This window comes from Lepidochelys kempii, chromosome 1 (assembly GCF_965140285.1).
Source record: "Lepidochelys kempii isolate rLepKem1 chromosome 1, rLepKem1.hap1, whole genome shotgun sequence".
NCBI classification, from domain to species: Eukaryota; Metazoa; Chordata; order Testudines; family Cheloniidae; genus Lepidochelys; species Lepidochelys kempii.
Genome location: NC_136380.1, coordinates 211,586,056 through 211,610,644, shown reverse-complemented (window position 1 = coordinate 211,610,644; position 24,589 = coordinate 211,586,056). Strand labels below are relative to the sequence as shown.

Below are 24,589 nucleotides of genomic sequence, written 5' to 3'. Positions count from 1 at the left end.
CTCAGATGGGTGGCTCCCCACACACAGCTATGATCATGCCCCCATGACTGTTTCAGTCCTGGGCCTTAAACACACATATTTGCTGCTCCCCCAGGCTGGACAGGGTACATACACAGATGGCATTGATGTCCGATTCATGCCCTGTGAATGTCTGACGGCAGGTTCCCTCCCGTACGTCCCACAGCTTGGCAGTGGCATCGCAGGCCCCGGAGATAAAGAGTTTGAAGTCTGGAGAGACGGCCAGGCTCATGCAGTCTCCAGTATGACCCATAAACACAGTCTTCTGCTGTCCTGTTTCAATATCCCAGAGCGCGCTGTAAGGGGAGGAGAGAAGAGTCGAGTCCTTAGGGCTACAGCAACAGAAGTGCTAGAGTCTTGTGGCCACGGGAGATGGACCAGCCTTAAGGCTACATTGGGGAGTTTACCCCATTTTAGAAGAAGGGATGGAAACTATGGCCCAGGCTACCTGATGGAAAAAGATACCTTTACCAATCAAGTCAGCTTAACACAACTGGAACCTCCTTATCACATTGTGTCAATACAGCTTATCACCTATACAACCGGGCTACTGGGTTGTGTTGTAGCCTAGGTCTAAAGGCTTGAGCTAATTCTGGCCAGGTCTATGTTAAAAACTTTTGGTAGCACAGCAATATTGCCTAGGGGGTGATTATTGTAATTTTACAAATTTTCTAGTATAGACCTGGCCTCACCTGGAAAGAAAACCACCAAGTTTATTATACAGAAGGAGAGAGGAATCAGCCTCCTCTTTGCAGCTCTCCCATACTTCTCTATGCCTCAGAATTGCTACCCCAAGCATTCAAAAACTGTGGATCATGAGTTTCAAACATAAAAAAAAATTGGGTCTATTTTTGTTGTCATCTGGTTTTTGAGCCTTTAAGATGCACTGGGGTCACATTTTCCAGTTTTCTCTGCAACCATCAGGGCTAAAAACTTGAGATTCTGGCCTAATCCCATGACTTCTGGGATTGGGGCTTTAAGATAAATGCCACATATTGGGGACTTGCAATAAAATAATTAGTTGGTAGCACCAGTGTCTGGTGAGAGGGCGAAGGGAATCACTCACCATGTGGTGTCTCCGGAGCTCGTCACGATATTATTGTCATCCAGGAATCGGCAGCAGGAGAGGTAACCTTAGGGGCAGGAATAATGGGTGATGAGAATAATGGCGGGGGCAGGAGAGTTAGGCTCAGGGGCAGGGATGCCCTGGGCTGCAGAGGTGGGGAGGGTACTCACCTGTGTGGGCCGAGAGCTCCCTGCTCACTTTGACGTTGCCTTCACGAGTCTTGAGATTATAGATAGAGCACATGTTGTCGAGACCCCCACAGGCCACAAAATTCCCTGAGGGGGCGTAGGCACAGGTCATGACCCAGGACGAGCGGAGAGGGATGGCATGAACCTGGGGAGAAATGAAACAGTCCTGGACTTTCCCAGAAAGAGAAAATGAAGGGCACAGGGCAAGAATGCTGCCTGTGAGGGGAGCCACTCCAGTCACAGCCTCTCCCAGCAGGAGGTGCTGTAAGAGGCAGGGTGAGTAAGATGGCTGTAGGGGAAACTCCCGGTTTCAACCTATCCCAGTAGGAGGTGCTTGTGGGTAATTGTACCTTTAAGAGGCTCATGTTATGCAACTCGGAGGCAGTTGGAACTGAGATAGTGAATGAAGCAGATATCTGTAAAGCACTTTGTCTGAGCGATCACTGAGCACCACATGGTACTAGGAGTGAAAAGGCACTTAGACAAGTGAAATAATGGAGTGGTTAAAAGCCCCCACTAGAGCTGAACTGCTGTGGAATTTGGAAGACAACTGGAGAAGGTTCAAAGGGTCCTTCACTCCACATCTACGAGCCATGGATGCCAGTGGAAAGGAAAATCATCAGAAGGAAGCCTCATTTCTGACAATAGCTGGTTCAGAAGTACTTGATGGGTTGAATAGTTTTCAGTTAACTCAGGCAGAGGATGCTAGCTATGAAATCGTAGTACTGGCATTTGAATACTGCACTCCATCTAAAAAATGAGACATATGAGAGATGTTTTTAATCAGAGAGAAGGGAACAAAAGGAAGGCGAAACTATAGAAGAAGATTGTGTGTCTGATCTAAGGCTAAAGAGCCAATCATACAGTTCTGGGGGCTTATCTGAGTCCCTCATAAGAGAACAGGTAGTGTTTGGGATCTGGAACAAACCACAGACAGACTACTAGGAGACTGAACAAATAGAATTTACCAAGCAACAGATGTCACCCAGTCCAGACTGCAGCTCTGACACTGTAGAAATGATAGAGAATCCAAAATACTGCAAGAAAAAAGACCTGAGGCCTAGAGGCATGCAGAACCCACAGTCAGAACCCAGGTCAGAAACAAGAGATCAAAGCTAGCTCAGACACATCCACGTGCTGCAGTCATACCTCCCGACACCCTTAGCGTCAGTACACTCAAATAGAGGAGGTGGCTTTGGCCCGAGTCCATGGGGGTAAAAAGTTTCATGTCTTTATTTAGGGGAGGCCAGTTTTAGCTGAAACTGACCTTAAACCGTTTACTGCCATTGCAAAAAGGGTCTGGCAACCCTCAAGAATACAGAGATTATTTTTTCAAATTAATTTGCAAACGGAATACAAACCTGGGAGAGATTTGGTGCTTGCAGACACTTTCTAGAGCATTTGGCTAAACTGGAGCTAGATTTTGTACATGACTGATGTTGGGGACACTGGGGCATGGCCACTAGGTAACTCGCGGGGATGGAAGACCACGAGTGTCGATGAAGCCCCCTCGCACTAGGCCCAAGTGTCCTTTCCCTTCCCCCCCCCCCCCCCCGCCTGGAGGCACTCGCAGCAGCTATGTGTACTAGGCCCAAGTGTCCTTGGGCCCCCCCCACCTGGAGGCACTCGCAGCAGTTATGCTGAGGATCTGCAACAATATGTTGCAAAGTCAGACTGCCTGAAACTAAACAAGGCCAAACAGGGCAGATATGGAAGAACAATGCTGAATAAAGCAGCTTTATGTATGGTTTAACAGATGGTACAGAGAACAAGGGAACTAGCTGGTAACTGGATTGGCTGGCTATATGGATACGTAGGGCAGCTTGCTATTGGATAAGTATGCTGAAGAAAGGATGTATAAAAGCCTGTGTAACTTCCTGCTCTGTGTGCAGGATTTGAGATTCTATTCTCCCTGTACCTTGTTTGCAGCTGCAAATAAACTTTTCTGCTTCTCCACCCCGTTGTGATTATTGGGTGACGCACACCGGATGACGAACCTTGCTGTTGTTCGCCTCTGGCACTGGCAACAGCTTTTGGCATCCCTGGGTGGGCGACGAGGCTGCTATTTAGCCTTGCCTGGACCCCTCCTGGAGGTCGAGGATTGCAGCGAGAACCGACGCCCAGCACGCACTGGTGAGTTCATCGGGGGCCTTGGAGGAGACGCGATTTGATCGACCCCGGGGGGCACAACGGTGCAACGCACTCATAGTGGAGAAGCAGCTGTGCGTGACTGTGAGGAACCAGTCCCTTGGACATAGGGGAGGAGCAGCTGCGGGCGACGGTGGGGAACCGGTCCCTTGGACAGAGGGGAGGAGCAGCTGCGGGCGACGGTGGGGAACCGGTCCCTTGGATAAGGTAGGAACCTTTTGAAATCCGGATTGTATGCTCTGTTGGAACCTGGGGACGCCCAGAGTTACCCTGTAGGTATGGGACAGGGACAGAGCTCGGGAGGCAGGGCACAGTGTACGCCCCTAGAATGCATTCTAGCAAACTGGAAAGTGTTTGGATCAGATCCAATGACAAAAAGCAAATCGAAAAGGTTTTGTACAGTAGACTGGCCTCAATATTGGCTAGAGGACCAGGAACGGTGGCCACCGGGAGGGTCAATCAATTATAATACGATCCTCCTATTAGTTTTGTTTTGTTAGTGAATGGGTAAATGGAATGAACATCTGTATGCACAAGCGTTTATGGCTTTAAGAGAGATAGAACAGAGCTGTAATTCTGCAGAGCTGTAATTTGACTCTGACTGGTTCGTAGCAGCTAATGTTAGTCCCCAGACCCCCACCTCCACTGTAATGGCAGAGCCGGTGTCCCCTTCGGCCCCAACACCCTCACCTTATAAGGGTAGGATGCCTCGGGTTACAGAGATTGCCCCCTCGGTGGGACTCTATCCTTTGATTACCAAGACTGTTGTGGCTTGCCCAGAGGCAGACGGACGTCAGGCTACCACTGTGCAAGTTTACACTCATGTGCCATTCAATCCAATAGACTTAACAGCTTTTAAAACACAGGCTGGGGAATTCTCAACGAACGCAAGCTGGTTTATTTCAGTCTTTGAGGGGTGCCTCAGTAGTCACAAGCCGGATTGAGACGACTGTAATATCCTCCTGAGAACCCTGTTGTCTGAGGTGGAGTGGAATCAGGTTACAGCTAAGGCAAGGGGAACGTCAGCTTTCAAGAGAAAAAAAAAAGAAAGCTATCTGTCAAGTCCCTACCCCAAGCACTCGTAAACAGCTCAGAGCTTTTCTGGGCATGGCAGGCTTTTGCAGGATATGGATCCCAGAGTTTGGACTATGGGCTAAACCCCTGAACGACTGTGTAAAAGGAGCAGATCATGACCCCTTCTATTGGACCCCAGAGGCTGACAGGGCATTTAAAATCTTGAAAAGGAAGTTGATGGAAGCCCCGGCTCTGGGCCTGCCAGATCTCTCTAAGCCATTTCAGTTGTATGTACACGAACGAAAGGGGGTGGCACTAGGAGTGCTCACACAGCTGTTAGGAGCATGGAGACGTCCCGTGGCCTATTTTTCTAAGCAACTGGATCAGGTTGCAAAGGGTTGGCCAGCATGTTTACGGGCGGTCACAGCCACTGCCCTAGTGCTTGAGAAAGCCGAGAAGCTAACATTGGGAGGGGATATGCAAATCTATACTCCCCATATGGTCTGAGCCCTGCTAGACACCAAGGGTGGGCTCTGGCTCACCCAGGCTCGGATTGCTCGGTATCAGGCTAAGCTGTTAGAGAACTCTGAAGTCACCTTACAGCCTTGCCCCTCCCTTAACCCAGGCACCCTCTTGCCAGAAACAGAGGAACAGAAACATGACTGTTTAGAGATCATAGATGCCCAGTACTCCAGCCATCTGGATTTAAAGGATGTACCCCTCCCAAATGCAGATTATGAGTGGTACACTGATGGTAGCAGTACTGTAATAGATGGGCAAAGGAGGGCGGGTTTTGCTGTTGTGACCCTCCATGACACTGTGGAAGCTGAAGGTTTGCCTGCTGGGACCTCTGGCCAGCTGGCCGAACTAATAGCCCTGACCCGTGCACTTGAACTGCCAAAAGGAAAGCGGGTCAACATTTTTACCAATTCAAAATATGCTTTTGGTGTGCTGCATGCTCATGCTGGCCTATGGAAGCAAAGGGGAATGCTGACAGCCCAAGGCTCCCCAGTCAACTATGAGCCCCAAATCCTCCAGCTTCTAGAAGCCGTACAACTTCCCACAGAAGTGGCGGTGGTACACGGTAAAGCCTATCAAAGGGAAGATCAAGATGTGGCCAGAGGTAACGCCTGGGCAGATAGAGAGGCGAAGCATGCTGCCACCCTGCCATCCCCTCAGGCTGAGAACGCCCATATGCATGCCCTTATCCCATCAGTAGGGGAGCTTCCAACCCCTCAGTACTCTGGGGAGGAGAGACAACTAACTGACAAACTCGGTCTCCAGGAAAAGGAGGGATGGATGGCTCCATTCCCCAGAAGGGAAGGTCCTCCTACCAAAGGGCCTGATCCGGCCGGTGCTGCAGAAACTACATCAAATCACTCATGCTGGCAGGGAAGCACTTATCCAACTAATGGGAAAATACTTTATCACTTCCGACCCCTGGCTGATCAGGTACAAGTGGACTGCTTAGTCTGCCAAAAGAATAACCCCCAACCGGGACATCCTGTGCCACCAGCTGCCCTAGAACCCACTCTGGGCCCCGGACAAGTGTGGCAAATAGACTTTACTGAGTTTCCTCGGACCCAAGGGCTCAAATATCTCCTTGTTATAGTGGGTCGGTTCAGCGGATGGCCAGAAGCCTTCCCATGCTGTAATTGCACTGCCAGAACAGTGGCCCTCAAGTCTGTTAAGGAGATCATTCCTCGCTTTGGACTCCCCCAGTGGATGGAATCTGACAACGGGACACACTTCACGTCAAAAATCATTCAAAGCATCTCACATGCCTTACAGATCCCCTGGAAACTCCATACGCCCTGGAGACCGCAAGCCAGTGGGGTAGTGGAGCGTACCAATCAGACCCTTAAACGACATCTCTCAAAAGTGTGCCAAGAAGCCGCACTGCGATGGCCTGATGCTTTGCCCCTCGTCCTACTCCTGATCCGCGTTCTCCCAAAGGGTAGATCAGGGCTTAGTTCGTTTGAAATTATGTTTGGAAGGGCATGGCCTATGAATGGCACCCCGGTTCTGTCAGGGGAATGGGAGTTGGGTAATGGTTTTTTGTCACAGTATATGTGTTCCCTGTCTGCTGTTCTCTTGTCTCTTCACAGGTATACCAAGGATTCCCAGTCTGTCCCCTTGGACTCTCCCGTTCACTCCTTACAGCCCGGTGACTCTGTGCTTGTTCGCACCTGGAAAGACGAGCCTCTCCAGGAAAAGTGGAAAGGACCCTATACCGTCCTGCTGATCTCCCATACAGTGGCAAAGATCGAGGGACACAAGAACTGGATCCATCACTCTCGTCTGAAGGCAGTACCTGCCCCCTCGTCAGCAGAACAGTGGACCGTCCAACCTGCTGACTCCTCATCTAGTGACAATCTCGGGCCAAAGCTACTGTTTATGAGACACAGATAGCGGGCACCTTGATGCCTAAATGGGCCCACCCAGGTACTGGAGACCCTGGGTTGGGAAGACTCTGGTCATAATTAATTGGGTAGAATCATAGAATATCAGGGTTGGAAGGGACCTCAGGAGGTCATCTAGTCCAACCCCCTGCTTGAAGCAGGACCAATTCCCAGTTAAATCATCCCAGCCAGGGCTTTGTCAAGCCTGACCTTAAAAACTTCTAAGGAAGGAGATTCCACCACCTCCCTAGGCAACGCATTCCAGTGTTTCACCACCCTCCTAGTGAAAAAGTTTTTCCTAATATCCAACCTAAACCTCCCCCACTGCAACTTGAGTAACATTGTTATTGGGTAACATTGTTATTCTCTGTATTATTTCCAAACTGTGCATATCGGGAGCATAACTCCTTTGTTTCGCTTGTGCATCATGTTGCTACTTTAACAAACCAGACTGATTGCTGGGTATGTGCTCCAACTGCACTGTCCCCTAAAACGGGAATGCCCCTTGACATGCTGCCCCTGACCCTAGCAGAATTAGCCGCACCAAAGAGCGGGAAAGAATGGACTCGCCGTTCTGAAACAAGACCACTTTACAGGAAGCCACTGTGGAAGTATAACATTGTATAAGTATAGCGTTGTATAAGGGGACATGCTGGATACATTGTATATGAGAGGCCATGCCAAAACATGTTACAAAGTATCTGAGGGAGCACATGTAGGGACAGTTAGCTTTTGAATGGAGAAGCAATTAAGATAGAGCCAGCATGTCTAAGAAGCAGGCATCAGAATGGAAGGTGTGAAGGGCAATTAGTTAAGTTAACTGGAAGCTGTTAAAGAAGATTGTTAAGGGTGGCAGGTAATTGAAGATACATGACTGGTCTCAGGGATCTCGCAGGGTGGTGACTAAAATCTTTTTCTTCTTTTGTTTGTAACTTCTCTGTAACTTGTTCTCCAAAAACTGTATAAATTAAGAGACACAAGCCCCACTCGGGGGGCTCACTTCTAAATGTATTAGCAGAGCAGCTTTGCTAATAAAACAGAGTGGTCTGATAAATTGTGAGTCTGAGTCAAACTTTGACAATTTGGAGGTCCCACCGAGATGGCAAGCGGCTTCACTGAGGCTGTGTGATCCCTGACTGCCTTGCAGGACGGTCGTGGCAGTCGGCGCCTGGACGCTTAGTCCAAGCGATCCTCCACAAGACAGAAAGGTACACAGCAGCAGCGCAGTCTACGCCATTGAACTTGTTGGTTCCCACTCTGTTCGGGTAGGGGTCCTTGGATCCAGCTTCTGGAATCAGACGTCTCAGGTAATTATTATTTTTGTGCTTTAACCGGTTTGAGGACTGTCTTGTCTTTGTGTCTATCTGTCTTCTCCGTGGTGTGTGTGTGAATCTGGGAGCCATCTCTGTCCGGAGACTGGCTGACCAAGGGGTCCCCGTCCCCACGGTCTGAATGAGTGGAATCTGCACAGCTGCAGCCGCACCACGCCTTGGGTATAACCCCTGGTGTGAAAGCAAGGGCAGTTGAGGCAGTAGCCTGTGGGCTCCTTTCTGTGTGTTGCACCGGATACCGCTCTGCTGAGCCCGAATTTCCTTCTTGTGTGAGTGCTGTGTGAAGTCCTCCTGGATGGGTAATCAGAAGTCTAAGGTAGAACAGTTCCCTAAGGGAACTCCAGCTTATTTTATGTATTTTAGGAGGGGTCCAGACTCTTGTAGGTTTCTTGAAAAATGGTCCAAATTAGCTCTAGAGAACCCCAAATTGCAGTGGCCACTGTTAGGTTCTTGGGACAAGGATGGAGTGGACGCTTTAAAAAGCAAACTCGTCCTCCCAAAAACCAAATTGGAGAGAGGAGAAGTAGACTGCTTCATGCAGTGGTGGGAAGAGGCAAATCGTAGATGGACTGAGTCAAAACTCACCTCTCTTAAAAATTCTATCAAAAAACTAACAGTTTAATTGGATGCAGTCTCTCCCACCACTAGTCCGAGCGCTCCCCTTTGCCCAGTCCTGTGCAATGATCCGGATCAAACCCGACCCCCACCATACTCCTGCGCAAATAAGAAATCAGAAAAGGAAAAATCTTCAGTGACTACAGATAATGAAAGTGAAGAAGATACCCTCATTGGCCTCGCAGCGCTGCAAAATATTATGAAGAAGAAATCCAAAGCAGACTGCAAAGATTCTCTTGACATCTCTTCTTGGAAAAGAGAACCTGATGGGAGGTTAATGAGAGACTCTGATCAAACTGTTGTGGCACCCTTATGAGTCCTTAAGATGGGAGAAAGTGAGTCTATATGGGATTATAAGCCCTGGACTTGTACGGACCTTTTATCTATAGTTAAAAGTTTTCCCAAACCACAGGAAAACTCTGTCAAATTTGCTGAGGAGTTTCTGTTAATCTGTGAAACCTATGAACCCTCTGAGACAGATCTCCTCCAACTGTGTAAATTGTTAGCTCCTGCCAGTTATTATGAAAAATGGTTGGCTGCCGCAGACTGGCCAGCTGAGGCATGCCACTCAACCATAGAAAGTACTGGCTCAGATTCAGCATACAGAGACTGGTGTATGGCTCTTTGGAAGCGCCTGCATCAAGCCATTCCCAAAGTGTGGTCTCCTAAAACAAACTGGACAGCAATACGTTGCTGTAAGCAAGGGCAAGGAGAAAGCCCAGGTGACTATAGGTCCCGGCTAACTGATATTTTCCTACAACATTCAGGAATACAAGAGCCTGACGTAAATGGGCAGGGGGCCTTGGCACATGCATTTGTTGATGGTCTTCTCCCTGCCACAGGCAGCATGTTAAAATGAATAAGTGTGGGATGGGAAACTGAAACCATGGACAAATTGCTGGCAGTAGCAGAGCATTGCCACCGCACTTTAAAAGGAAAGGAGGAACAGTCCTCCGAAAAGTTAATGGCTCTGCAGATACAGCATTATTCAGGACTAAGCAGACCACACCGGGGACAGGGACGGGGTTGCAGAAGGGGGCGGGGGGCTGGATTAACTGGGGTTTGTAACTACTGTAAACAGCCTGGACACTGGAAAAAGGAGTGTCCAAGACGACCTAATAATTGTATGGGAAATCAAGTGAACCCCCCGCTGGTTCCTCCAGCTGATCCCCAACCCTATTTTTCACCCCAACAATGATGGGATGCTGGGGAACCTCACAAAGTTTTAGCTCCCTTATTACCTCTGTCCCCTACTGGAGAATGTGTCCTGACTGTAAATGATCTCTCTCTCTATAACTAATGGGAAAATACTTTATCACTTCCGACCCCTGGCTGATCAGGTACAAGTGGACTGCTTAGTCTGCCAAAAGAATAACCCCCAACCGGGACATCCTGTGCCACCAGCTGCCCTAGAACCCACTCTGGGCCCCGGACAAGTGTGGCAAATAGACTTTACTGAGTTTCCTCGGACCCAAGGGCTCAAATATCTCCTTGTTATAGTGGGTCGGTTCAGCGGATGGCCAGAAGCCTTCCCATGCTGTAATTGCACTGCCAGAACAGTGGCCCTCAAGTCTGTTAAGGAGATCATTCCTCGCTTTGGACTCCCCCAGTGGATGGAATCTGACAACGGGACACACTTCACGTCAAAAATCATTCAAAGCATCTCACATGCCTTACAGATCCCCTGGAAACTCCATACGCCCTGGAGACCGCAAGCCAGTGGGGTAGTGGAGCGTACCAATCAGACCCTTAAACGACATCTCTCAAAAGTGTGCCAAGAAGCCGCACTGCGATGGCCTGATGCTTTGCCCCTCGTCCTACTCCTGATCCGCGTTCTCCCAAAGGGTAGATCAGGGCTTAGTTCGTTTGAAATTATGTTTGGAAGGGCATGGCCTATGAATGGCACCCCGGTTCTGTCAGGGGAATGGGAGTTGGGTAATGGTTTTTTGTCACAGTATATGTGTTCCCTGTCTGCTGTTCTCTTGTCTCTTCACAGGTATACCAAGGATTCCCAGTCTGTCCCCTTGGACTCTCCCGTTCACTCCTTACAGCCCGGTGACTCTGTGCTTGTTCGCACCTGGAAAGACGAGCCTCTCCAGGAAAAGTGGAAAGGACCCTATACCGTCCTGCTGATCTCCCATACAGTGGCAAAGATCGAGGGACACAAGAACTGGATCCATCACTCTCGTCTGAAGGCAGTACCTGCCCCCTCGTCAGCAGAACAGTGGACCGTCCAACCTGCTGACTCCTCATCTAGTGACAATCTCGGGCCAAAGCTACTGTTTATGAGACACAGATAGCGGGCACCTTGATGCCTAAATGGGCCCACCCAGGTACTGGAGACCCTGGGTTGGGAAGACTCTGGTCATAATTAATTGGGTAGAATCATAGAATATCAGGGTTGGAAGGGACCTCAGGAGGTCATCTAGTCCAACCCCCTGCTTGAAGCAGGACCAATTCCCAGTTAAATCATCCCAGCCAGGGCTTTGTCAAGCCTGACCTTAAAAACTTCTAAGGAAGGAGATTCCACCACCTCCCTAGGCAACGCATTCCAGTGTTTCACCACCCTCCTAGTGAAAAAGTTTTTCCTAATATCCAACCTAAACCTCCCCCACTGCAACTTGAGTAACATTGTTATTGGGTAACATTGTTATTCTCTGTATTATTTCCAAACTGTGCATATCGGGAGCATAACTCCTTTGTTTCGCTTGTGCATCATGTTGCTACTTTAACAAACCAGACTGATTGCTGGGTATGTGCTCCAACTGCACTGTCCCCTAAAACGGGAATGCCCCTTGACATGCTGCCCCTGACCCTAGCAGAATTAGCCGCACCAAAGAGCGGGAAAGAATGGACTCGCCGTTCTGAAACAAGACCACTTTACAGGAAGCCACTGTGGAAGTATAACATTGTATAAGTATAGCGTTGTATAAGGGGACATGCTGGATACATTGTATATGAGAGGCCATGCCAAAACATGTTACAAAGTATCTGAGGGAGCACATGTAGGGACAGTTAGCTTTTGAATGGAGAAGCAATTAAGATAGAGCCAGCATGTCTAAGAAGCAGGCATCAGAATGGAAGGTGTGAAGGGCAATTAGTTAAGTTAACTGGAAGCTGTTAAAGAAGATTGTTAAGGGTGGCAGGTAATTGAAGATACATGACTGGTCTCAGGGATCTCGCAGGGTGGTGACTAAAATCTTTTTCTTCTTTTGTTTGTAACTTCTCTGTAACTTGTTCTCCAAAAACTGTATAAATTAAGAGACACAAGCCCCACTCGGGGGGCTCACTTCTAAATGTATTAGCAGAGCAGCTTTGCTAATAAAACAGAGTGGTCTGATAAATTGTGAGTCTGAGTCAAACTTTGACAATTTGGAGGTCCCACCGAGATGGCAAGCGGCTTCACTGAGGCTGTGTGATCCCTGACTGCCTTGCAGGACGGTCGTGGCAGTCGGCGCCTGGACGCTTAGTCCAAGCGATCCTCCACAAGACAGAAAGGTACACAGCAGCAGCGCAGTCTACGCCATTGAACTTGTTGGTTCCCACTCTGTTCGGGTAGGGGTCCTTGGATCCAGCTTCTGGAATCAGACGTCTCAGGTAATTATTATTTTTGTGCTTTAACCGGTTTGAGGACTGTCTTGTCTTTGTGTCTATCTGTCTTCTCCGTGGTGTGTGTGTGAATCTGGGAGCCATCTCTGTCCGGAGACTGGCTGACCAAGGGGTCCCCGTCCCCACGGTCTGAATGAGTGGAATCTGCACAGCTGCAGCCGCACCACGCCTTGGGTATAACCCCTGGTGTGAAAGCAAGGGCAGTTGAGGCAGTAGCCTGTGGGCTCCTTTCTGTGTGTTGCACCGGATACCGCTCTGCTGAGCCCGAATTTCCTTCTTGTGTGAGTGCTGTGTGAAGTCCTCCTGGATGGGTAATCAGAAGTCTAAGGTAGAACAGTTCCCTAAGGGAACTCCAGCTTATTTTATGTATTTTAGGAGGGGTCCAGACTCTTGTAGGTTTCTTGAAAAATGGTCCAAATTAGCTCTAGAGAACCCCAAATTGCAGTGGCCACTGTTAGGTTCTTGGGACAAGGATGGAGTGGACGCTTTAAAAAGCAAACTCGTCCTCCCAAAAACCAAATTGGAGAGAGGAGAAGTAGACTGCTTCATGCAGTGGTGGGAAGAGGCAAATCGTAGATGGACTGAGTCAAAACTCACCTCTCTTAAAAATTCTATCAAAAAACTAACAGTTTAATTGGATGCAGTCTCTCCCACCACTAGTCCGAGCGCTCCCCTTTGCCCAGTCCTGTGCAATGATCCGGATCAAACCCGACCCCCACCATACTCCTGCGCAAATAAGAAATCAGAAAAGGAAAAATCTTCAGTGACTACAGATAATGAAAGTGAAGAAGATACCCTCATTGGCCTCGCAGCGCTGCAAAATATTATGAAGAAGAAATCCAAAGCAGACTGCAAAGATTCTCTTGACATCTCTTCTTGGAAAAGAGAACCTGATGGGAGGTTAATGAGAGACTCTGATCAAACTGTTGTGGCACCCTTATGAGTCCTTAAGATGGGAGAAAGTGAGTCCATATGGGATTATAAGCCCTGGACTTGTACGGACCTTTTATCTATAGTTAAAAGTTTTCCCAAACCACAGGAAAACTCTGTCAAATTTGCTGAGGAGTTTCTGTTAATCTGTGAAACCTATGAACCCTCTGAGACAGATCTCCTCCAACTGTGTAAATTGTTAGCTCCTGCCAGTTATTATGAAAAATGGTTGGCTGCCGCAGACTGGCCAGCTGAGGCATGCCACTCAACCATAGAAAGTACTGGCTCAGATTCAGCATACAGAGACTGGTGTATGGCTCTTTGGAAGCGCCTGCATCAAGCCATTCCCAAAGTGTGGTCTCCTAAAACAAACTGGACAGCAATACGTTGCTGTAAGCAAGGGCAAGGAGAAAGCCCAGGTGACTATAGGTCCCGGCTAACTGATATTTTCCTACAACATTCAGGAATACAAGAGCCTGACGTAAATGGGCAGGGGGCCTTGGCACATGCATTTGTTGATGGTCTTCTCCCTGCCACAGGCAGCATGTTAAAATGAATAAGTGTGGGATGGGAAACTGAAACCATGGACAAATTGCTGGCAGTAGCAGAGCATTGCCACCGCACTTTAAAAGGAAAGGAGGAACAGTCCTCCGAAAAGTTAATGGCTCTGCAGATACAGCATTATTCAGGACTAAGCAGACCACACCGGGGACAGGGACGGGGTTGCAGAAGGGGGCGGGGGGCTGGATTAACTGGGGTTTGTAACTACTGTAAACAGCCTGGACACTGGAAAAAGGAGTGTCCAAGACGACCTAATAATTGTATGGGAAATCAAGTGAACCCCCCGCTGGTTCCTCCAGCTGATCCCCAACCCTATTTTTCACCCCAACAATGATGGGATGCTGGGGAACCTCACAAAGTTTTAGCTCCCTTATTACCTCTGTCCCCTACTGGAGAATGTGTCCTGACTGTAAATGATCTCTCTCTCTATAACTAATGGGAAAATACTTTATCACTTCCGACCCCTGGCTGATCAGGTACAAGTGGACTGCTTAGTCTGCCAAAAGAATAACCCCCAACCGGGACATCCTGTGCCACCAGCTGCCCTAGAACCCACTCTGGGCCCCGGACAAGTGTGGCAAATAGACTTTACTGAGTTTCCTCGGACCCAAGGGCTCAAATATCTCCTTGTTATAGTGGGTCGGTTCAGCGGATGGCCAGAAGCCTTCCCATGCTGTAATTGCACTGCCAGAACAGTGGCCCTCAAGTCTGTTAAGGAGATCATTCCTCGCTTTGGACTCCCCCAGTGGATGGAATCTGACAACGGGACACACTTCACGTCAAAAATCATTCAAAGCATCTCACATGCCTTACAGATCCCCTGGAAACTCCATACGCCCTGGAGACCGCAAGCCAGTGGGGTAGTGGAGCGTACCAATCAGACCCTTAAACGACATCTCTCAAAAGTGTGCCAAGAAGCCGCACTGCGATGGCCTGATGCTTTGCCCCTCGTCCTACTCCTGATCCGCGTTCTCCCAAAGGGTAGATCAGGGCTTAGTTCGTTTGAAATTATGTTTGGAAGGGCATGGCCTATGAATGGCACCCCGGTTCTGTCAGGGGAATGGGAGTTGGGTAATGGTTTTTTGTCACAGTATATGTGTTCCCTGTCTGCTGTTCTCTTGTCTCTTCACAGGTATACCAAGGATTCCCAGTCTGTCCCCTTGGACTCTCCCGTTCACTCCTTACAGCCCGGTGACTCTGTGCTTGTTCGCACCTGGAAAGACGAGCCTCTCCAGGAAAAGTGGAAAGGACCCTATACCGTCCTGCTGATCTCCCATACAGTGGCAAAGATCGAGGGACACAAGAACTGGATCCATCACTCTCGTCTGAAGGCAGTACCTGCCCCCTCGTCAGCAGAACAGTGGACCGTCCAACCTGCTGACTCCTCATCTAGTGACAATCTCGGGCCAAAGCTACTGTTTATGAGACACAGATAGCGGGCACCTTGATGCCTAAATGGGCCCACCCAGGTACTGGAGACCCTGGGTTGGGAAGACTCTGGTCATAATTAATTGGGTAGAATCATAGAATATCAGGGTTGGAAGGGACCTCAGGAGGTCATCTAGTCCAACCCCCTGCTTGAAGCAGGACCAATTCCCAGTTAAATCATCCCAGCCAGGGCTTTGTCAAGCCTGACCTTAAAAACTTCTAAGGAAGGAGATTCCACCACCTCCCTAGGCAACGCATTCCAGTGTTTCACCACCCTCCTAGTGAAAAAGTTTTTCCTAATATCCAACCTAAACCTCCCCCACTGCAACTTGAGTAACATTGTTATTGGGTAACATTGTTATTCTCTGTATTATTTCCAAACTGTGCATATCGGGAGCATAACTCCTTTGTTTCGCTTGTGCATCATGTTGCTACTTTAACAAACCAGACTGATTGCTGGGTATGTGCTCCAACTGCACTGTCCCCTAAAACGGGAATGCCCCTTGACATGCTGCCCCTGACCCTAGCAGAATTAGCCGCACCAAAGAGCGGGAAAGAATGGACTCGCCGTTCTGAAACAAGACCACTTTACAGGAAGCCACTGTGGAAGTATAACATTGTATAAGTATAGCGTTGTATAAGGGGACATGCTGGATACATTGTATATGAGAGGCCATGCCAAAACATGTTACAAAGTATCTGAGGGAGCACATGTAGGGACAGTTAGCTTTTGAATGGAGAAGCAATTAAGATAGAGCCAGCATGTCTAAGAAGCAGGCATCAGAATGGAAGGTGTGAAGGGCAATTAGTTAAGTTAACTGGAAGCTGTTAAAGAAGATTGTTAAGGGTGGCAGGTAATTGAAGATACATGACTGGTCTCAGGGATCTCGCAGGGTGGTGACTAAAATCTTTTTCTTCTTTTGTTTGTAACTTCTCTGTAACTTGTTCTCCAAAAACTGTATAAATTAAGAGACACAAGCCCCACTCGGGGGGCTCACTTCTAAATGTATTAGCAGAGCAGCTTTGCTAATAAAACAGAGTGGTCTGATAAATTGTGAGTCTGAGTCAAACTTTGACAATTTGGAGGTCCCACCGAGATGGCAAGCGGCTTCACTGAGGCTGTGTGATCCCTGACTGCCTTGCAGGACGGTCGTGGCAGTCGGCGCCTGGACGCTTAGTCCAAGCGATCCTCCACAAGACAGAAAGGTACACAGCAGCAGCGCAGTCTACGCCATTGAACTTGTTGGTTCCCACTCTGTTCGGGTAGGGGTCCTTGGATCCAGCTTCTGGAATCAGACGTCTCAGGTAATTATTATTTTTGTGCTTTAACCGGTTTGAGGACTGTCTTGTCTTTGTGTCTATCTGTCTTCTCCGTGGTGTGTGTGTGAATCTGGGAGCCATCTCTGTCCGGAGACTGGCTGACCAAGGGGTCCCCGTCCCCACGGTCTGAATGAGTGGAATCTGCACAGCTGCAGCCGCACCACGCCTTGGGTATAACCCCTGGTGTGAAAGCAAGGGCAGTTGAGGCAGTAGCCTGTGGGCTCCTTTCTGTGTGTTGCACCGGATACCGCTCTGCTGAGCCCGAATTTCCTTCTTGTGTGAGTGCTGTGTGAAGTCCTCCTGGATGGGTAATCAGAAGTCTAAGGTAGAACAGTTCCCTAAGGGAACTCCAGCTTATTTTATGTATTTTAGGAGGGGTCCAGACTCTTGTAGGTTTCTTGAAAAATGGTCCAAATTAGCTCTAGAGAACCCCAAATTGCAGTGGCCACTGTTAGGTTCTTGGGACAAGGATGGAGTGGACGCTTTAAAAAGCAAACTCGTCCTCCCAAAAACCAAATTGGAGAGAGGAGAAGTAGACTGCTTCATGCAGTGGTGGGAAGAGGCAAATCGTAGATGGACTGAGTCAAAACTCACCTCTCTTAAAAATTCTATCAAAAAACTAACAGTTTAATTGGATGCAGTCTCTCCCACCACTAGTCCGAGCGCTCCCCTTTGCCCAGTCCTGTGCAATGATCCGGATCAAACCCGACCCCCACCATACTCCTGCGCAAATAAGAAATCAGAAAAGGAAAAATCTTCAGTGACTACAGATAATGAAAGTGAAGAAGATACCCTCATTGGCCTCGCAGCGCTGCAAAATATTATGAAGAAGAAATCCAAAGCAGACTGCAAAGATTCTCTTGACATCTCTTCTTGGAAAAGAGAACCTGATGGGAGGTTAATGAGAGACTCTGATCAAACTGTTGTGGCACCCTTATGAGTCCTTAAGATGGGAGAAAGTGAGTCCATATGGGATTATAAGCCCTGGACTTGTACGGACCTTTTATCTATAGTTAAAAGTTTTCCCAAACCACAGGAAAACTCTGTCAAATTTGCTGAGGAGTTTCTGTTAATCTGTGAAACCTATGAACCCTCTGAGACAGATCTCCTCCAACTGTGTAAATTGTTAGCTCCTGCCAGTTATTATGAAAAATGGTTGGCTGCCGCAGACTGGCCAGCTGAGGCATGCCACTCAACCATAGAAAGTACTGGCTCAGATTCAGCATACAGAGACTGGTGTATGGCTCTTTGGAAGCGCCTGCATCAAGCCATTCCCAAAGTGTGGTCTCCTAAAACAAACTGGACAGCAATACGTTGCTGTAAGCAAGGGCAAGGAGAAAGCCCAGGTGACTATAGGTCCCGGCTAACTGATATTTTCCTACAACATTCAGGAATACAAGAGCCTGACGTAAATGGGCAGGGGGCCTTGGCACATGCATTTGTTGATGGTCTTCTCCCTGCCACAGGCAGCATGTTAAAATGAATAAGTGTGGGATGGGAAACTGAAACCATGGACAAATTGCTGGCAGTAGCAGAGCATTGCCACCGCACTTTAAAAGGAAAGGAGGAACAGTCCTCCGAAAAGTTAATGGCTCTGCAGATACAGCATTATTCAGGACTAAGCAGACCACACCGGGGACAGGGACGGGGTTGCAGAAGGGGGCGGGGGGCTGGATTAACTGGGGTTTGTAACTACTGTAAACAGCCTGGACACTGGAAAAAGGAGTGTCCAAGACGACCTAATAATTGTATGGGAAATCAAGTGAACCCCCCGCTGGTTCCTCCAGCTGATCCCCAACCCTATTTTTCACCCCAACAATGATGGGATGCTGGGGAACCTCACAAAGTTTTAGCTCCCTTATTACCTCTGTCCCCTACTGGAGAATGTGTCCTGACTGTAAATGATCTCTCTCTCCCTTTCCTTGTTGATACTGGAGCTTCTCTTTCTACAATCCGCACCACTGACTTGCCTGGGGTTCCCCGATCTGGAAAATCTGTTTCTGCTGTTGGCATTACAGGGATCCCTACCTCTTTTCCCCTCTCAAAACCTTTGTCTGTTCAGGTCGGTCCCCTCTCTGAGGAGCATGCATTCCTCCTCTCTGATTCCACCCCTGCAAACCTTCTGGGACGGGACTTGCTATGCAAACTTGGCTGTTCTATTTACTGCTCCCCAGATGGTGTCTATCTGCAAATCCCTCAGTCTTCCTTATAAAAAGAAAAGGAGTACTTGTGGCACCTTAGAGACTAACCAGTTTATTAGAGCATAAGCTTTCGTGAGCTACAGCTCACTTCCTCAGATGCATATCGTGGAAACTGCAGCAGGCTTTATATATACACAGAGAATATGAAACAATACCTACTCCCACCCCACTGTCCTGCTGGTAATAGCTTATCTAAAGTGATCATCAGGTGGGCCATTTCCAGCACAAATCCAGGTTTTCTCACCCTCCACCCCCCCCCCCCCACCACAAATTCACTCTCCTGCTGGTGATAGCCCATCCAAAGTGACAACTCTTTACACAATGTGCATGACAATCAAGTTGGGCTATTTCCTGCACAAATCCAGGTTTTCTCACATCCCCCCCACCCCCATACAGACACAAACTCACTCTCCTGCTGGTAATAGCTCATCCAAACTGACCACTCTTCAAGTTTAAATCCAAGTTAAACCAGAACATCTGTGGGGGGGGGTAGGAAAAAACAAGAGGAAACAGGCTACCTTGCATAATGACTTAGCCACGGCTAAGTCATTATGCAAGGTAGCCTGTTTCCTCTTGTTTTTTCCTACCCCCCCCCCACAGATGTTCTGGTTTAACTTGGATTTAAACTTGAAGAGTGGTCAGTTTGGATGAGCTATTACCAGCAGGAGAGTGAGTTTGTGTCTGTATGGGGGTGGGGGGGATGTGAGAAAACCTGGATTTGTGCAGGAAATAGCCCAACTTGATTGTCATGCACATTGTGTAAAGAGTTGTCACTTTGGATGGGCTATCACCAGCAGGAGAGTGAATTTGTGGGGGTGGGGTGGGGGGGTGGAGGGTGAGAAAACCTGGATTTGTGCTGGAAATGGCCCACCTGATGATCACTTTAGATAAGCTATTACCAGCAGGACAGTGGGGTGGGAGTAGGTATTGTTTCATATTCTCTGTGTATATATAAAGCCTGCTGCAGTTTCCACGATATGCATCTGAGGAAGTGAGCTGTAGCTCACGAAAGCTTATGCTCTAATAAATTGGTTAGTCTCTAAGGTGCCACAAGTACTCCTTTTCTTTTTGCGAATACAGACTAACACGGCTGTTACTCTGAAACCAGTCTTCCTTATGTGATTCTGTAGCCTCCCTGCTGTCTGAAACTTCCCTCTCCGCTCCGGTCCCTTGCTGTCCCTTAACTCCGTCCCTAGAGCACCTAATCTCTCAGGTTCCTTCCTCCCTATGGCCATCTCACCCATCTGAAGTGGGCCGATTAAATACTGACCCAGTTTGGATTACTGTAGACTATTCCAAACCTCTGCCTCACCTGTCTCAGTATCCTTTGAATCCTGAGGCAGAGGCTGGGATTGCTCCAGTTATATCTGCATTAAAAGAACAAGGAATTATTGTCCCTTGTTCCAGCCCCTGTAACACCCCTATCCTCCCAGTTCAAAAGGCTGATGGCAAATCGCCATGATTTGCCCAAGACCTTTGAGCTATTAACCGTATTGTCATACCTTCTTTTCCAGTGGTTCCTAACCCTGCTACATGGTGTTTCGCATGTCGAAAAGGAGGGGATGGTCTCTGCTATGAGTAAGGCAGGGTGGTGGGCTCCCCATTTCAGCTCCTTTGCAACCCGCCACTGTGCAGCTTGTGTTACTTGTCAAAGCCACAATGTAGGCAAATCTGTAAAAGTAACACAAGGGTTCCGGGGTTTGCTTCAAGCACCTTTCCTACACTGGCAACTTGATTTTGTACAAATGACAAAGTGTCAGAAATATGAATTCATTTTAGTTATAATAGGTCTGTTTTCGGGTGGGATTGAAGCCTTTCCCTGTCGCAAAGCTGATTCATTGTCCGTTGCAAAATGTCTGTTAAACCACATTATCCCTACCAAGGGAATTCCTGCCACTTTGTCTAGTGACCGGGGAACACATTTTACTGGAAAAATTGTTCAACATCTAAACCAGGTATTACATGTCACCCACCTGTTGCACTGCCCTTACCATCCACAGAGTGCAGGGGCAGTTGAAAGGCAAAATGGTGTGCTTAAAAATAAGCTGGCAAAAATCTGTAGTTCCACAGGGTTAAACTGGCCAGCTGCTTTACCACTGGCCCTTACAGAAATTCAGTCATCCCCATGCCAGAGACACAAATTGAGTCCATTTGAAATCATCATGGGATGCCCTATGCGAACAATGGCTACTATTACCCCAGCCCCAGACCTAAACCTAACTCACAGCACGCTCCTCCAGTACTGCAAAGGGTTAATGCAAGCTGTGAGCTCCTTCCATTCGCAGGTGCGAGCAGCTTGGCCCACGGAACCCACCTCTGCTGCCTGTCACACTCTGAGCCTGGTGATTGGGTCTACCTGCAGCACCACCTTCAGAAGCACACCTTGGAACCCCGGTGGAAGGGTCCATACCAGGTACTGCTCACCACCCAGACAGCAGTGAAATTATCCGGCATCGCTGCACGGATCCACGCCTCACAGTGTAAGCCAGCGCCACCTCAAGGGGACCAAGCACCTCTGCAAGACCACGCAGAACCAGCTTCAACCCCAGAAGACAAAGAGGAACACCCTGCAATACCTTACAATCTGCGCTCTCATTAGGGTTGCCAGAAGCAGAGGGTAAGCAGACAGCAGGACCCAACAAACAAGAAGTAGTAGTGAGCCTACCGCCTGGTGGACGTAAAACCGTGACTGCGGTTCCCTCGAAAGGGGTTGTCGGAACCAGAAAGGGTCCTGCTTCCAACATGTGTCCTTTGAGAAGCTTAATCCTCAGCTACTGTGTCCTGAGGGTCTGGGGAATCCAGAGTGACAGTGACAATTCTTTCATCCAACAACAGGTGCAGATAGCCCAGATCCTGAATATTTCTAATTGCTGGGTCTGCAGCCACATCCCAGCTCACTTACAAGCTAGTATCCCCACCATGGCAATCCCTTTGAATTCCTCAAAGCTTGCTGGAGAACCCTATCTACTTAAAAGGACATGGAAGGAAAATGACACTTGGGGGCTGGGAAAAACATATGTTCCTAAACTTATAAGTGTGGTGAAAGGAAATGGCCACTGGTGCTGGGTGTGTAATGGGACAGGGCTGAATCTAGGGAGGAGCAGCTGTCTCCAATACATTGTGTCCCATGGTGTATGGGACTATTCAAACAAGGTTGGAGAATGGCGAACCGGGTATGGAAAGATAAACTTCCTCTCAACCTGGGATCAAACCAAAGATTCAATCTCTTGCTCCCCCTACAGCCTCCCAGTGAAAATCATCCTGTGCCCTTTGGGGGATACTATTCCTCCTTCGTAAATTCTTACATGTCAAAGGGTTGCAGTCAACCCTTCCCAGCTTTAATGGGACATCATTGGGTTTGTGGGGAAAATGCTTACACTGTGTGACCAGCAAATTGGTCAGGTATCTGTTATCCTGCTCAGCTTTTCCCACAATTCCGGGTGCTTCAATCCCTCCCATGAAATCGCCTCCGTAATTTCAGGTGAAAAAGGAGGGACTTGCCAGATGCTAAATGGTATGTGGATAACATAAGCCCCCTAACTTGGGAAGAAGCTGTTGGCATTTCTTTAGTCCCAGTAGGGGGGGTAATCCACCATGCAAAAAGGCTTTTAAGGTTACAAGCGGTGGTTGAGATCATGGCCAATGAAACAGGAGAGAGCTTAAAAGCTCTAGCCAAAGAAGCAGGAGCAGTCCGACAAGTGGCCCTCCAAAACCGTCGGGCATTAGATATAATACTGGCAGCCAAAGGAAGGACCTGTGCTCTAATTGGAACAGAATGCTGTGTATACATACCTGATAATACTAATGAGATAATAAATCGTGCTAGCCATCTGGAGCAAATTGCATACCTTCCCCCACGAAGAACCAAGTTCCTTGTGGAAATGGATAAGTAACTTATTCAATTTCTCTAGTCTGGGAAACTGGTTGTTTCAAGGAATCCTGACTATCCTATTTGGAATTCTAATAATCTTTGTGTGTTTTCAATTGATTTCTTGTTGTATCCAAAACTGCACAAGACACACCATCCATCAGGTTACCCCCAACCAGAGTGCTAATCTAATGTTGTTAAATGTCACCAGTGAAAGTAATGAAAAAGAATGATTGATGTATAGAATCCAGTAAGTCATTGGTCATGGGCGTAGCCTTGACCAAAAGGGGGGGATTGTGGAAGTATAACATTGTATAAGGGGACATGCTGGATACATTGTATATGAGAGGGCATGCCAAAACATGTTACAAAGTATCTGAGGGAGCACATGTAGGGACAGTTAGCTTTTGAATGGAGAAGCAATTAAGATAGAGCCAGCACGTCTAAGAAGCAGGCATCAGAATGGAAGGTGTGAAGGGCAATTAGTTAAGTTAACTGGAAGCTGTTAAAGGAGATTGTTAAGGGTGGCAGGTAATTGAAGTTACGTGACTGGTCTCAGGGATCTCGCAGGGTGGTGACTAAAATCTTTTTCTTCTTTTGTCTGTAACTTCTCTGTAACTTGTTCTCCAAAAAACTGTATAAATTAAGAGACACAAGCCCCACTCAGGGGGCTCACTTCTAAATGTATTAGCAGAGCAGCTTTGCTAATAAAACAGAGTGGTCTGATAAATTGAGAGTCTGAGTCAAACTTTGACAGGATGGAAGACCACGAGTGTCAATGAAGCCCCCGCACACTAGGCCCAAGTGTCCTTGCCCCCCTCCCCCCCGCCTGGAGGCACTCGCAGCAGTTATGCTGAGGATCTGCAACAATATGTTGCAAAGTCAGACTGCCTGAAACTAAACAAGGCCAAACAGGGCAGATATGGAAGAACAATGCTGAATAAAGCAGCTTTATGTATGGTTTAACAGATGGCACAGAGAACAAGTTAACAAGCTGGTAACTGGATTGGCTGGCTATATGGATATTTAGGGCAGCTTGCTATTGGATAAGTATGCTGAAGAAAGGATGTATAAAAGCCTGTGTAACTTCCTGCTCTGTGTGCAGGATTTGAGATTCTATTCTCCCTGTACCTTGTTTGCAGCTGCAAATAAACTTTTCTGCTTCTCCACTCTGTTGTGATTATTGGGTGACGCATACCGGGCAATGAACCTTGCTGTTGTTCACCTCTGGCACTGGGTGTCAGCAACAGGGAAGAAAGGTAAGCAGCAGGATATGGACCCTGGATTTCAGGAAAGCAGACTTCGACTCCCTCAGGGAACGGATGGGTAGGATCCCCTGGGGGACTAACATGAAGGGGAAAGGAGTCCAGGAGAGCTGGCTGTATTTCAAGGAATCCCTGTTGCGGTTACAGGGACAAACCATCCCGATGTGTCGAAAGAATAGTAAATATGGCAGGCGACCAGCTTGGCTTAACGGTGAAATCCTAGCGGATCTTAAACATAAAAAAGAAGCTTACAAGAAGTGGAAGGTTGGACATATGACCAGGGAAGAGTATAAAAATATTGCTCGGGCATGTAGGAATGAAATCAGGAGGGCCAAATCGCACCTGGAGCTGCAGCTAGCAAGAGATGTCAAGAGTAACAAGAAGGGTTTCCTCAGGTATGTTGGCAACAAGAAGAAAGCCAAGGAAAGTGTGGGCCCCTTACTGAATGAGGGAGGCAACCTAGTGACAGAGGATGTGGAAAAAGCTAATGTACTCAATGCTTTTTTTGCCTCTGTCTTCACTAACAAGGTCAGCTCCCAGACTGCTGCGCTGGGCATCACAAAATGGGGAAGAGATGGCCAGCCCTCTGTGGAGAAAGAGGTGGTTAGGGACTATTTAGAAAAGC

General features: G+C 48.1%; 1 protein-coding gene across 1 annotated transcript in view; it reads right to left on the bottom strand.

Annotated features, from left to right (window-relative positions):
* GNB3 (G protein subunit beta 3) overlaps window positions 1-24,589 on the bottom strand; it is a 44,176-nt gene that overhangs the window by 1,115 nt on the left and 18,472 nt on the right. Inside the window, exons 6-8 of the mRNA XM_073311680.1 lie at window positions 1,255-1,417; window positions 1,085-1,151; window positions 113-314 (exon numbers count right to left, since the gene is read on the bottom strand). Coding sequence (XP_073167781.1) covers window positions 113-314; window positions 1,085-1,151; window positions 1,255-1,417 — 432 coding nt within the window. The remainder of the gene's footprint in view (window positions 1-112; window positions 315-1,084; window positions 1,152-1,254; window positions 1,418-24,589) is intronic.